At 57.3% G+C, this 12573-nt stretch overlaps 2 protein-coding genes across 2 annotated transcripts in view; both read left to right on the top strand.

Moving 5' to 3' along the window:
* The first annotated feature begins 67 nt into the window (after positions 1-67).
* On the top strand, positions 68-840 carry ATP5MG (ATP synthase membrane subunit g). The gene is made up of 3 exons (XM_068167750.1): positions 68-177; positions 263-423; positions 661-840. Exons 1-3 carry the CDS (start codon positions 123-125, stop codon positions 757-759), a joined length of 315 nt encoding a protein of 104 aa, XP_068023851.1. The 5' UTR covers positions 68-122; the 3' UTR covers positions 760-840.
* Positions 841-3630: 2790 nt separating this feature from the next.
* Positions 3631-12573, top strand: part of KMT2A (lysine methyltransferase 2A) — a 41786-nt gene continuing 32843 nt past the window's right edge. Inside the window, 3 exon segments of the mRNA XM_068167828.1 lie at positions 3631-3705; positions 3707-3982; positions 11887-11956. Coding sequence (XP_068023929.1) covers positions 3637-3705; positions 3707-3982; positions 11887-11956 — 415 coding nt within the window. The 5' untranslated portion in view covers positions 3631-3636.

The following is a 12573-nucleotide window of genomic DNA, read 5'->3' as shown; positions in this document are numbered from 1 at the left end:
GCGCCTGGCGGGAGCGGCGCTGGGGAGCGGGCGGCGCTGGGCAGCCCCGGCGCGGGGGGGGCCTCGCGGGGGCCTCGCGGCGGCGGGTCGCGGTGACATTGGTGGCCGGCCCGGCAGCAGCCATGGCGCAGAAGCTGGTGCAGCGCATCACCACCCAGGCGCCGCAGCTGCTCGGCGGTGAGCACTGGGGAACGGGGCCCACTGGGGCGCGGCGGGAGGGACGGGCGCGGTGGAAAACGCCAACCCTTCCTTCTCCCGGCAGCTGCCGTGGCGTACGCGAGGCCGCGCCTGGCCACGTTCTGGTATTATGCTAAGGTGGAGCTGGCCCCACCGACTCCCGCCGAGATCCCGCGGGCCATCGACAGCATGAAGGCGCTGGTCAGGAGCTTCCAGAGCGGCCGGCTGGCGCAGCTCACCGTGCGGGTAACGGCGGGCGGCGGCAGGGCGGGCGCGGGGCGGCAGGGCGGGCGCGGGGCGGCAGGGCGGGCGCGGGGCGGCAGGGAGGGAGGGCGCGGGGCGGCAGGGCGGGCGCGGGGCGGCAGGGAGGGAGGGCGCGGGGCGGCTGTTTCCCACCGCGAGCTGCCGCCTCGTGAAGCGGCGGAGCGCTCGGCGTGCCCCGCGCGCAGCGGTGACCTCGCTGGTGCCTTTTTGCCCTTTCAGGACGCGCTGAGGAACGGCTTGGTGGCCACGGAGGTGATGATGTGGTTCTACATCGGGGAGATCATAGGCAAGGGCGGCCTGATCGGGTACAACGTCTGAAAACTCCTCCCACCGTCCTCGGTGCCGTGGTTCTGAGTCTGTACCGGGGTCTGTGACAATAAAGCTAGGAACTGGTGTCGAGATGTCATGGTCTTTTGTGGCGGGTGGGGCGAGAGCCTGTTCCTGGCCTAGGTTCTGCTGGTCGCTACCACACCAGGGCTCGTTCCTGCCTCAGCTGCAGTGGGAGGCGAGGGTCGAGAGGGTTCACACAGCACAAACGCTTCCCGTGGTTCCTGGATATGTTTCACGCCAGCTGGTGAGAACCAAAGGAACTGCACCATCCGGGGCTGGCTGCTGTGGCTGTGCCATGAGGTACACAGAGCTCTGCCCTGAGGCTCTGCTGGTTTGGGGTGCAGCTCAGTGAGCAGAAGCCTGTGCAGGTAAGCAGAGCTTTGCCATGCATGCCCTCCCAGCTCCCCAGCAGCTGGACCTGTGGGCAGTCTGGGTTTCCACCAGCCTGCTGACTGCCAGCCAGCTTCTAGAGGTGCACAGCTAGAGCTAATGAGCCTGCACTCCAGCATGAGCTCAGGAATGGTCTGTGGAAGGAGCAGTGCAGTCCTTTGGGTAGGGTTGAATTGGTTTTATTGTCTTGGAAGATGGTTCTCAGTCAGCAGGGCTTCTTGTTGGTACTGCTGTCGTATCAGCTGTTCCCCTGGGCCTTGTGTTTGGTCAACCCACAGCCCTGACTGATCCACACATCTGGGGCAGCTGCAGAACAGCCAGAGATGACCTCAGCAGCTCATCCCAGCGAGAAGGATTCCCAGCAGGTAGCAAAGGTGAGCTCACGTGCTTCATGTTCGGTGACTGGGAGGTTTTCAGTGGCAGTGATATTTTTTTGTTAAAAAGAAGGGTTCATGACCCAGCAGCTGCAGGTTGCAGTGGGTCACAGGCACCTTCACACAACAGATGGAGAAACTCAGGCCAGACAAACTCACCAGCTTCTGCAGGTGAGTGCAACAGGAGCAGTGGCAGACCCTGCCCACATGGCCTCCTGTGGTCACTTCTACCCACATGGCCAGCCAGATCAGGGTTTCTGCCCAGCACAGCCAGACAGCAGCAGCCCTGGAACACCTCTTCTGTTCCTGGGACTTAATGGGTGCTCCTGTTGCTTTCTTTGCTGCCAAGGTCTTTGTGAATCCTCACTCCCCTCTGAGGAGATGATGCTTTCTCACAAGGGTCTGGCCAATGTAACCAGGACCGCAGGAAAACACCTGCTTGCTTGGCAAGGAGAAACAGTGACCTCAAAAACTGCCTGGGAGCTCTTTGCTCCCCTCTTCCCAGACCCATGGCCCAGCAGGTAGGTCCCAGTAAGCAGCCTCACAGTTTGTAACGGGACAGGCAGAGAGGTCACACATGCAGCTTAAAGCAGGACCTTGATAGCAGAACGTTTCTGGGTCCAAGAGAGCACAGCAGCCTGCTCCTGCCCAAGGGCCTGCCTGTCCCTGCAACTGCTGCTACCTGTAGGGACAGTCTTGGGGCAGACACTGATGGCCCTGACAGGTGGGCACTGTGGTGCAGCTCACACATCAGTGCCAGGCTCAGGGCCTGTCAGACTTGCTCCACTGGGAGGATGGTGTCAAATTTGAGTGTAAAAGAACATTCACTCACACTCACTAGAAAGACAGAAACTATCTGATTTTAATTTTCCACCCTGCAAATCCTCCTGAGGAGCCACCCTAGCCCTGCTCCCACAGCAGAGCCCTGGCAGCACAGCAGGTGTGAGGTAAACTGAAGTGGCATCTGCACATCCAATGGGCTCCAGCAGCCTTTCTGTCCTTAACATCACAGATAACGAGTTGGTTGCTTAGGTAAGGGGCAAACAGCCTTCTCCTCCTCCCCTGTCACTGTCTCTCTTCAGCTTTAAAAGGCACAGGGACCTCACGTTTCCCAGGCCGGGGGGTTGGCGCCCGTTGTGAGTGTCTGCGGCGGGCACTTGCTGGACGTTAACCCTGTCCTGGTTGTGCTGTGTGAGATGGAGAGGAGCCCACGGCGTGACCCCGGGGAGCAGCGGGATCGGGGGCTCGGTGCCATCGCCATTGTATTCTTCCTGGAGATGGCACCGGTGGGACGCTGACCGGGCGCAGCAGGCAAGCGGGGCGAGGGGAGGCGGAGGCCGGGAGCGCGGAGGGGGAGGCCTGACACCACCTCCCCGCTTCGCGCCTGCCCGGGCGGCTGCTTCCTAACCCCCGGGAGCGACACCGGTGTCCCGGGCAGGCCCTCAGCTCCGCGCCGCCCCAGGAGCCGGGAGGTCGCGGACGGGGAGAGCAGGGAGTCCCTGAGGGGGCTCGGGCGGCTGTCAGGGACTGAGGGGCCCGGTCGTCAGGCGGGCCCGGGACGCCAGACCCCAGCTGCGCGCCGCCGGTTACCGCGCGCCCGCATCTCATACCGCAACCGGGACAGCGCCCAGCGGCGGCCGCGTACGGCCCTGCGCTACGGACGGGACCGGCGCACCGGTCCCTGCCCTGTGCCCGGTCCTGGGAGCCGGAGGCTCGCGCTCTCGCTCGGCATTGCCGCCCGCTTATGCTGGCTGCAGCGGACTGGTTATGTGGCAGCCATGTTCTGGGGCCCGGCCGCGAGGTGCCCCGTGCCTGCATGGCCCTCCGCGCTATGAGGGGCCGCGGCAGCGGGAGGCTGCGGTATCCAGGACGGGGGGCCGCGCTGGGCTTCGGGCCCGGAGCCCTGCATAGCACCCAGCGTTATGCCGGGCTTGCACCCGCAGCTTATGGCATACCCAGGCGCCCGGGCGGCGGTCTGGCGGGGCCCCGCAACCTGGATACCGACCGCCGTTATGCAGTACCGCTGCGGGCCGGCGAAGCGCTATCCAGGGCGCGGGGTGCGGCCCGGCCCCGCTCTCTGGCTCGTCGCCTCACAGTAAAGATGGCGCACAGCGGTCGGTGGCGCTTCCCTGCCCGGCCCGGCAGCGGCGGCTGGGGCCGCCGCGGGGTGGGGGGGGTCCCGGCTGCGGGTGCCGGCCGTGCGGAGCCTGCGGGCCGGTGAGCCGCCGGCGCCGGGGCAGGCGGGCGAGGGGGAGCGCGGCGGCCCGTGCTCCGGCGGGGCGGCGGGAAGCGGGGGAGGCGGGGCAGCGCCGGGCTCCGGCGGCTCCGGGGGCCCCGCGGCCGGGGTGGGACCCGGCTTCGATGCGGCGCTCCAGGTCTCGGCTGCCATCGGCATCAACCTGCGGCGGTTCCGCGCGGCCTGCGGCGCCGAGGCGGGCAGCGGAGAGGTGAGGAGGGGCGGCCGAGGGGGGGTGGGGGGGGCGGGGTAGAGGAACGGCGCGGCGGCGGCGGCGGCGGTGACGGCGCGGAGGGCGGGCGGGCGCGGCCCGCGGGTCCCGCCGGCCCCGGCCCGCAGCATCCCCGCTCCGCCCCGGCGGGCGGCACACCCCCTGCCCGCACAGCCCAGCCCGGACACACCTCCCGCGCCCGCGGGGCCCGCGTCGCCGCTCCCCGCACAAAGGGCGCGCCGGGCCGCGGGGCGGAGAGGCGGCGCGGGGAGCCCGGCGCAGGGGGCTGCCGGTCGTCCTCCGCCCCCGCGCTGCCCGCTCCCTTCCCGTCCATGCGGCTCGCCGCTGGGGTGGCCTCCCCACCGCCTCCATTATCATCCGCCTCCCGCTGCTCCTCTCCCGCGCTCCCCGCCACCGGGAGGTAGGATGTGGCCGGGGGGCGGCGGCGGCAGCTCTCCTCCCCGCGGCGGGTGGGGGCGAAGCGGGGCCTGGCTCTCGTTCCTCCCCGCTGAGGAGGATGCTCCGCAGGGTAGCGCGTCCTTCGTCGGGAGAGGGGGGCCCAGCGCGCCGGGCGAGCGGGAGCCCGGGCCCCCGGCTGCACCCCGGGACGAGCACGATGCTTCGGCGCCCAGAGCGCCAGAGGCCTCTTGTTTTTTGATGGTTTTTTGTTTGGTTGGGTTTTGCGTGTGTGTCTGTGGGGTTTTTTTCCTTTTCTTTTTTTTTGAGTTGCTCTTTTCCCTGCCTCTGTTCCTATTTTTGAAGCCTTTCTGTGGTGGCCAGCGCGGGAGTCTGACAGCAGCCCACCTCTTGACAGATCGGGGAAGGCATGGTGGGGGGGTGTTACTCCCTGGGAGCCGCGGCGCTGCCTGCCCCCGGCCCTGGCATCGGTTGTTAGCGGCGTCCTTGCCCCAGCAGGAGCATCCCCAGGTCCCCGCAGCAGGAGCGGCGCGCTGGTTTTGTCGCCTCTCTGCAGGCAGGGTGTCAGCTGCAGAGCGACTGAGCCAGTCTTTGTATTTCCCCCCTTTAAAGAGTGGTTGCTTTGCCATCCTGTCGCCGTTGGTGTCAAGAGTTTATTCAAACACTGGTTCAAGCCCAGCTTTCTTGGTGCTGCTGTTTCCTGTCAGGTGCCATGCACACAGGGAGGAAAGGGCTGACCATGAAACGCTCCTGACCTCACCATTGCAGCAGGCTGGGCTTGACCCAGACTGCCCCTAGCACCCCTCTACTCTTGCAGCAGACCAGGGTCAGAGGAATGGGCCTGTCCTGCCCTCCCCTAATGACTGGGGAGTGCTGGTTGGGTGGCAGAAATGACGGATCTGGGCAACCACCCTGACCACATTGTGCACAGCTCTGGAGAGTTTCAGAAGGGGACAACATCTGTGTTGCTCTACTGCTTTTCTTTTCTCCTAAGGTGACGTTGGATTGGTTGGTTTGGTTTCACAGTTCAAATTGTCTTAAAGTAAGTTTTTGCATTTCAAAAAAACTTCTGAAGTGTCTTTGAAAGACCTTGGTGAGTTTGGCCTTTTGTAGCCTGAAGAGGTTCTTGGTGCTAGCAGCTGATGAAGTTAGGCTCTCTTGGATCTTGACCACTACTTAAATTGCTTTTCAATGTAGCTGCTACCTGACAGATCAGGGAAGTTGGACTAGATGACCTCTAGAGGTCCCTTCCAAGCCAGTGCATTGTGTAACACTAACAACTTCAGTCCATAGATGACACTGAGTGGGAAGCAGTGGTAAAAGCTCTTGGTGCTGGCTGGCTGTAGGTCCAGCTCTGTGAGCAGGGGAGGGGCACGCACTGGGTTCCTTCCCTCTGAGACTGCAGCATGCACTGTGTTCTCAGGCTTGCATGCAGAGCAGGTGCTCCAAAGCACCCAGATGTGGTCAGATGCTTTTCTTGGGTGATCCTCAAGAACCAAAGTGGTTTTGCTTTGAAGGATCCAGTGCTCCTGAGCAGTGGCTTGCTTGTGGTCTCTGGAGGAGAGGGCAGCTGTGTGTTGGTGTTGAAACAGTGATGTTCTGGTGCCCATGTGGTACCCGCTTTGCGTGGAAATGTTCTTCTAGAAGGGGGCTTCCAGACGACCTGTGCCTGCTGGGGCTCACCACACCCTTGGAATACCTGCCTTGTGTTTGTACCGCTCCCCTCCGCAAGGGTGTGAGTCTTCCCTGGCCCAGGTCAGCCAGAAGCTTCAGACGGGCTGGTGTTCTGCATTAGGGATAAACAGCCAAGCTGTCGCTGGGAGCTGAGGAGCCCACTGTGACGAGGAGAAGCAGCTGTGTCACCTTGTTTTGTGTGACTTCTGCTCTGGTGCTTGCGTTTTTGACCTGTTGGTGGCATGCTGCATTGTAGTGTTTGTGTACCTGTTGAAGTGGTGCATTGCCATCAAGATTGGATGTAACAAAAAAAGTAGAAATCCAGAGCAAAGATTGTGCTTGGTCTTTTCCTTGTTTCCATGGCTGTTCTGTGGTACAGATCTGACTATCTCTCATCCAAAAGCATGTGGATCTGGGGGGCCACTGCAGACTCCCCAGGTGTCTGGTGGATTTGTGGGATTCCTTGACTCTTCTGCAGCTCACTGTTTTGCTGAGTTCTCTTGAAACCAGCTTACTTTCAGGGAGCTACTCTAGGAGACTTGACTTTGGCACTGCAAGAGTTGGGGGGGACTGCTTTTTGCACATTAAAGCTACATCTGGTGGAAGAAAATGGCATTTGTAGCATGTGTTCTCCTTCCAGCTTGGTAATCAAGGGAGCTTGCTTGTGTTTTCCTGGCTCACTACCTGAGCTTTGGGCGTGAGCATGTAGCTGGTAAATACCTGCTAGTGCTGTCAGTTCAGAGCCCTCCTGTCTCTGGCGGCTAGTGAAAGCTTTGGGACATGAGAGCTGCTGGAGAGCACATTGACAGCTTACCCCATAAACCTGCCTCAGCTTGGTGCTGCTGGTGTCTCTGGAAGCGCTGCTGTAGCTGTGTGGGGGCTTTGCACCGGCAGATGCTGGGTATGCAGCCAGGGCTGGCTTGTTTTGAAAGCCTCCCAGGTCCATGTGCTGCGCGGAGGGAGTGGCTTCCACGCTGCCGCCGGGGTCACGCCTGAGCTGGGAGCACAGTTTCTTCCCTCCACGGGCACTAAAATCCTGTCTGCCTCCCAGCTGCCCTGGTGCTGTGTACAGCTGCTGGGGTGTTTGCTCTGGGAGGCGGAGATGCAGAGCCTGTCACTGATGCTGTGATGACTGCACGGGCACAGGGGGTAGCTGCTGGCAGGTCTGGATGTAAAGCCTGAAGCACATGGGGACGTGTGGTGACAGCCCAGGAGACAGAGGGCTTGTGTCTCCTTGGGTGCTTGTTGTCACAAGTGTGAAGACAAAAGTGCTGGTTTGAAGTGTCCTGGTGCTCCCTGTTTCTGCACTTTGGTCACTGCTACCCAGAACCCTCAGAGGGGAGGTTTGGTGAAGCTGAAAGGGGGTTGGAGTTCCCCGGAGAAGCTGGTTTCAGTGGCAGGTTGTTTGCTTCTCAGCCTCTTGCACCAGGCATGTAGAACTGTTTCCCCCCCCAAGCTGTGGAGTGCTGCAGAAGGTGCTGATGGCTCCCAGCAGTGAGGCAGGTGGCATGCACGGGCACTTTTCTCCTGCCCATGAGTGCAAGGGGACATTCTCGCCGTGGGTTTCCCAGCTGTGTGCCAGAGCTTGCTGACCAGACCAGAGAGCAAAGTGGGAAAAGGGCCTGGCTGTCCTCTGTGAAGTGAAAGTGTGGCAGGGAGGTGTTTCCTTTGGGTTCCAGTTATGTGCTCTGTTTTCTGTCCCTCTCCAGCATTGGTGGCTGTTGGGGTTGGTGACCTTGGTTTTCACCAAGAGCATTGTAGTTGATGGTGGTCAGTCTCTTCATTTCAATCTTGTGAATGAACTTAGACCGTGAGCTGAAGGGACACTACAAAATCCGTGTAGCAGAGTGAGCTGCTCCCCCTAAGCCCAACTGCAAAGCAGAGCTGCTGTGCTTTGCCAGGTGGTGCCTGTTCCTTTAGGAGCAAAAGATGAGCTGACCACTGCTAAAGGTTTCTGTAATGCATTGCTACAGCAGCTGTAGAGCACAGTCGTGTGCAGGAGTGGCTGATGCTTGTAGTCTGCTGCTGTGGTGCCTTGGACATCTTTATTATTTACATCCTCCTCTATTTAACAACAAGCTGTAGAATTCTTTACTTTCCTCAGTTGTCCCAAGTCCAGCTGAAGCATTGCTTTTGAAACTTCCATCATGAAACTGGGGAGGGGAGAGGTTTCACTTGCTAGAAGTGACATGTGGCCAGTTGTCTCTTAGATGTGGTCCAGGAGGCTTTGCTTGTGCTTTTCTTTCATCACCTGCAACCAAAATCTTTCTAAGTAGTATTTGGCTGTCTCTCTTCCTTGGGAGGGGTATTGAAAGCCTCTTGTGACCAGGGTAAGACTGTTTCAGGTACTCTAAAAAGCAGCTGGCTTTTTTCAGAGTGGAAGTTGCAAATGGGGGTTTCTTACCCAGAATGGAAGTGGGACTTGGTGGGAAGCAGGGACTGGTTGTGTTTGTTGGTGGGCTGCTGCTGTAAGTTGTTCCAGTGCTTGCAGTTTGGCCTGATAGCCAGAGATAGCTGTGCCACTGCCTCCAAGTGCTGGAGAATCCTCTTTCCTGCCTAGCAGGCTGGCAAGACTGAGATGTGTGCTCAGCAGTGCTGCCAGAATGTGTGTGCCCTGCCTGTCACCCCGTGAAGAACAGCTTGCTCCTGCAGCTCTGACATCAGGAGTCATCATCCCTGTCTGATTGCCTTGACAGTGCAGTTGCATCTTCCCCTTGTTGTGGTTTGGGGTTGTTGTGTGGCAGTGACCCAGCCAAGAGGCATTGGATGCTCTCGGGGCACACTGTGCAGGTAGATGGATGCTGCTATGAGGCAAAGCCCCATCGAAGTCTGTGTGCCACTCCCACTCTCTTGTCTCATTAGAGAGTGAAGGGATGAGTGGCTCCTCAGCTGAGCTGGGACATCTCAGGAAGCCCTGGTGCATCACAAGCGATTGTCTGGGGATTCATCTCTCTGAATTCCCTCACGACTTTGCTCCTGGCACAAGCATTTGTCTCGGGGTTACCTAGTGCCAGCCTCCAAGGGTGGCTGCTGAGCTGAGTCTGTTAGGTATTGTGCCACAGTTACTAAGCAGGCTTGTGAATGAGCTGCTAACAATAGCTTTTCTTTCTCCAAAACGATGAGGTGTGGTCTGCTTGGGCCCCCAACCAAGATGATGTGCAGGAGAAGAGTAAAGCATTGTTCAGGTGACTGTTGTAAAATTACAGAAAGCTTTTCAAGAGCTGGGTGGAACAAGCCACATCACTGGTTCCATGCTTCCAGCAGCTTTGGTGACAGTTCCTCCAGACTTCATGGAGCCATGGAATCGCAGAATAGGTTGGGTTGGAAGGGACCTTTAAAGGTTGTCTAGGCCACCCCCCCCAACATCTCGATGGAGAGCAGGCTGCTCAGTAGTGGTACAGGTTCTGCTGTTACTCCTCAGAGGTCAGAAGATCAGTCAGTACCTTCAGGACAGTTTCTCCTATGGAGGTAGATTTCCCTCCAAGAGCTTTAGTCAGAAATTCTTTGAAAAGTGATTTTGCTCAGGAATGTTGTAGTAGAAATTTCCTTGCAGCTTTTCTGTTCTTGTTGTAGCTGAGTTGCTTCAGGAAATGCCTTTCCTCATCTGCTCACAGCCGTGAGGTTCAGACCAGCGGAGGTGGTGTGGTGTTTGAGCAGGAGGTGCACGTGGAAGCTCTGCACTTCAGACACGCAGAGTTGGGCTCCGCGTCTCACACGAGGCAAGCCTCCCCTCATCCTTGTATTTATAATCCCAAGTGACCTTTTCTGTGTTGCTTTATTCTTTCTCTGGTAAATGAGGTCATGTTGAAAACCATTATGGTTTTTAATCACTCTCCATCTGTCGTGCTGTAGTCACTTCTGAAAATTGGGAAGGAGGCTTTTCCTGCTGGATTTGCCTCAGAACGGCGCTGAGCCATACAATGGCCTGCTGGATGGGTCAGCCAGGCAACTGCCTACTGATCTTCTCTGACCAGTTACAAGGCTGCCCAAGAAGGTAGTGAGAGAGACCACACTGAGGTCAGCAGTGCACTTGTGAATGTCTCCAAAGAAGCATGAAGGATGCTTTGCTTGTGCTACTTGTACCCACGGGGATGGTGTTGTAGAGGGAGCCCTCTGACTGTAGATGCTTCTGGTCACTCATTCACAGGATATCAGGCCACTGCCAGAATCTATGCATCCCATCGGAGAATCAAGGTAACGGAGCTCACTTAAATCTAAGGCAAGTTCTGAACAAACTTCTTAGGGGAAGGCTCTCTTATTCTTCTTATAAAGGAGTCTTTACATCCCTTATTCTCCCTGAAAATGCTGTGTTTGTGGGCTGTGCTCCTCAGGTTGTAGTGTGGTGGATTTGGAGGTAGCACCATGGAGCTGTGTGATTAGGGCTGGGAGACTCTGAAATGAGTTGTTCCATGGGAAGAAATCATTGCCATCTTCTTCACCAGACTGGGCCTTAAGAGTCTTCTGCCTGCAGTGGCAAGCTCTGTCTCCCTGGGGAAGATGGGCTCATGCACACACAAATCAGCATTATTTGGACTGTCCCAGTACTAATCACAGGCCACGTGCACATGATAGGGTGTCTGAAAATGCTGCAGGTCTCAGTTTTTGGTGGGCTACCAAAGAAGAAATGGCGTGGGGCAAGCTGCCCCATTTGTGTTTCTAAACCCAGCTGTTAATAGGTGGGGAGTTACTCTTCAGCCTGCATTCTTGGTGCTTAGACCATTGCAGCCAGAACATGTTACTGTTAGTGGCCTCTGATTCAGGCAGTGTCCAGGACCCTCTCCCTGGGCACACACCTTGCTGTGGGCACACGCCCTGCGGCCAGCCTGCGTGCACAGGGAGCAGTGATGGCCATTGACCTATGGTGCCGCGAGCCAGCTCCTAGGCCGCAGCTGTAAGGTTATGGTTGAGAAGCAGGGAACTTCCCTTCAGCAAAGGCCTCGGGGGCTTCTTGCGTAGGAGCAATGCTCCTGGGCACTGTTTTACTGCTTTGCTGCTGCTTTGTTGGGTTTTCTTGGCATCAGTGCTGCAGCTGTGAAGAGCGAGTGAGGCGAAGGGCAGGACTGTTCCCTTTTCCAGCACATACAGATAATTAATTGCTTATAGCAATTACAAGCTGCAGCCTAAGTGTGTGTGTCTGGTGTTTGACTCGCCGCAGCATTATGTGTGGAGAAGTGGAGTGGCCTTCTGCTTGGATTGCACTCGAGTTCTTCAGTGCTGGGGCTCAGCAAGCAGAAACAAGCAGAGATTCTTCAGAAATAAAGTTTGCTTTAAGCCTTGCTGCTTCTTATCCCATCACCACCTCTCTGTGGACGCAGGTGTGGGTCTCAGTGCATGGGGTTTAATTTCTTTAAACTGTAGTTCAAGTAGCTGAGAGTTTTCTTCACCCTCTCTCAGAGAAGCTGTTGGAAAGGGGCTAGAGTGAGCCTCAAAGTCTTGCTGGAGCTCCAGGATCTTTTGGCAGAGTTACAGACCTCAGATGCTTCTGGTCATCCAGAGAGGCTTTTGGAGGAGTTAGTCTGCATGTGAACTAGGAAATGCTTCTTTTTCTGGAGTGTGTCTGTGGGGCAGTTTGAGTAAGATCCTGTGAGCTCTGGTTGGGTGAGCAGCCGGCACACATGGTTCTTTGTTTACCCATGAGTCTGTAAAGGACAGCTCTCTGTGGTGTACCTACACAAGTGCTTCTGAGAAGAATAAACACCACTGAGTTACATGGGGATGGAGGACCCACTGGAGTCCTTTCATGCTTTGCTTGTGGTGAAGCTGGTTTGAATGTTGATGTCCACAGCCTCACATTTTGATCCTTCTTGTTGCAGGATGAGCAGTTTCTAGGTTTCGGTTCAGATGAAGAAGTCAAAGTACAAAGTCCCACCAGGTCCCCCACAGGTAGGTTCAAATTGCAGACAGAATGTTGACTTTGTGATGTCCTCTGTGATGGTTTTGCTGTGTGTCTCCTGTTTGTTCTATCACATCTGGTCTACCATAAAAACTACCCTAGCCCTTGGATGTGACTCAGGTAGGCTTGGACTCATGTCTGTTGTGGTATGGAGCAAGGAAACTTTGAATAAGAGCTGTCCTAATGAAACTGGGATTTGCCCTGCTCATGGCATGTGGCACTCAGCTTGGCCTTGCCAGCATCCTGCTTCAGGACACCTGCTGATGGGGTGCCAAGTGAAGAATGGGGCTCCTTGTCAGAGCTGGGTGAGGATCCTGCTCTGGTGCCTTGAAATGAAAGAGGTGAGTCATTGAGGCTTGCACACCTGCTGGTGACTCCAATGCCCAGTGCTTGCTGTGTTTCAAAGCTAGAACCAGATGTTCTGGTAAACCTTGTGTCAGCCTGTGCACATAGGTTTTCTCACCTTCAAACCTGTCTCTGAGGGTGCAGGTGGATGGTACTAAAGAAGGATTTCTTTTTCTTATTTTCCTTTCAAATAGTTTTGATCTGCTTAAAGAAAGAAGTAATTTTTGAATGTGTGGGAGAGGTGGCACATGCCTTTGAGATT

Source organism: Melanerpes formicivorus, unplaced genomic scaffold (genome assembly GCF_026170545.1).
Source record: "Melanerpes formicivorus ecotype bairdi unplaced genomic scaffold, bMelFor1.0.p_v2 SCAF_123, whole genome shotgun sequence".
NCBI lineage: Eukaryota > Metazoa > Chordata > Aves > Piciformes > Picidae > Melanerpes > Melanerpes formicivorus.
This window is presented reverse-complemented; position numbering and strand designations above follow the sequence as displayed.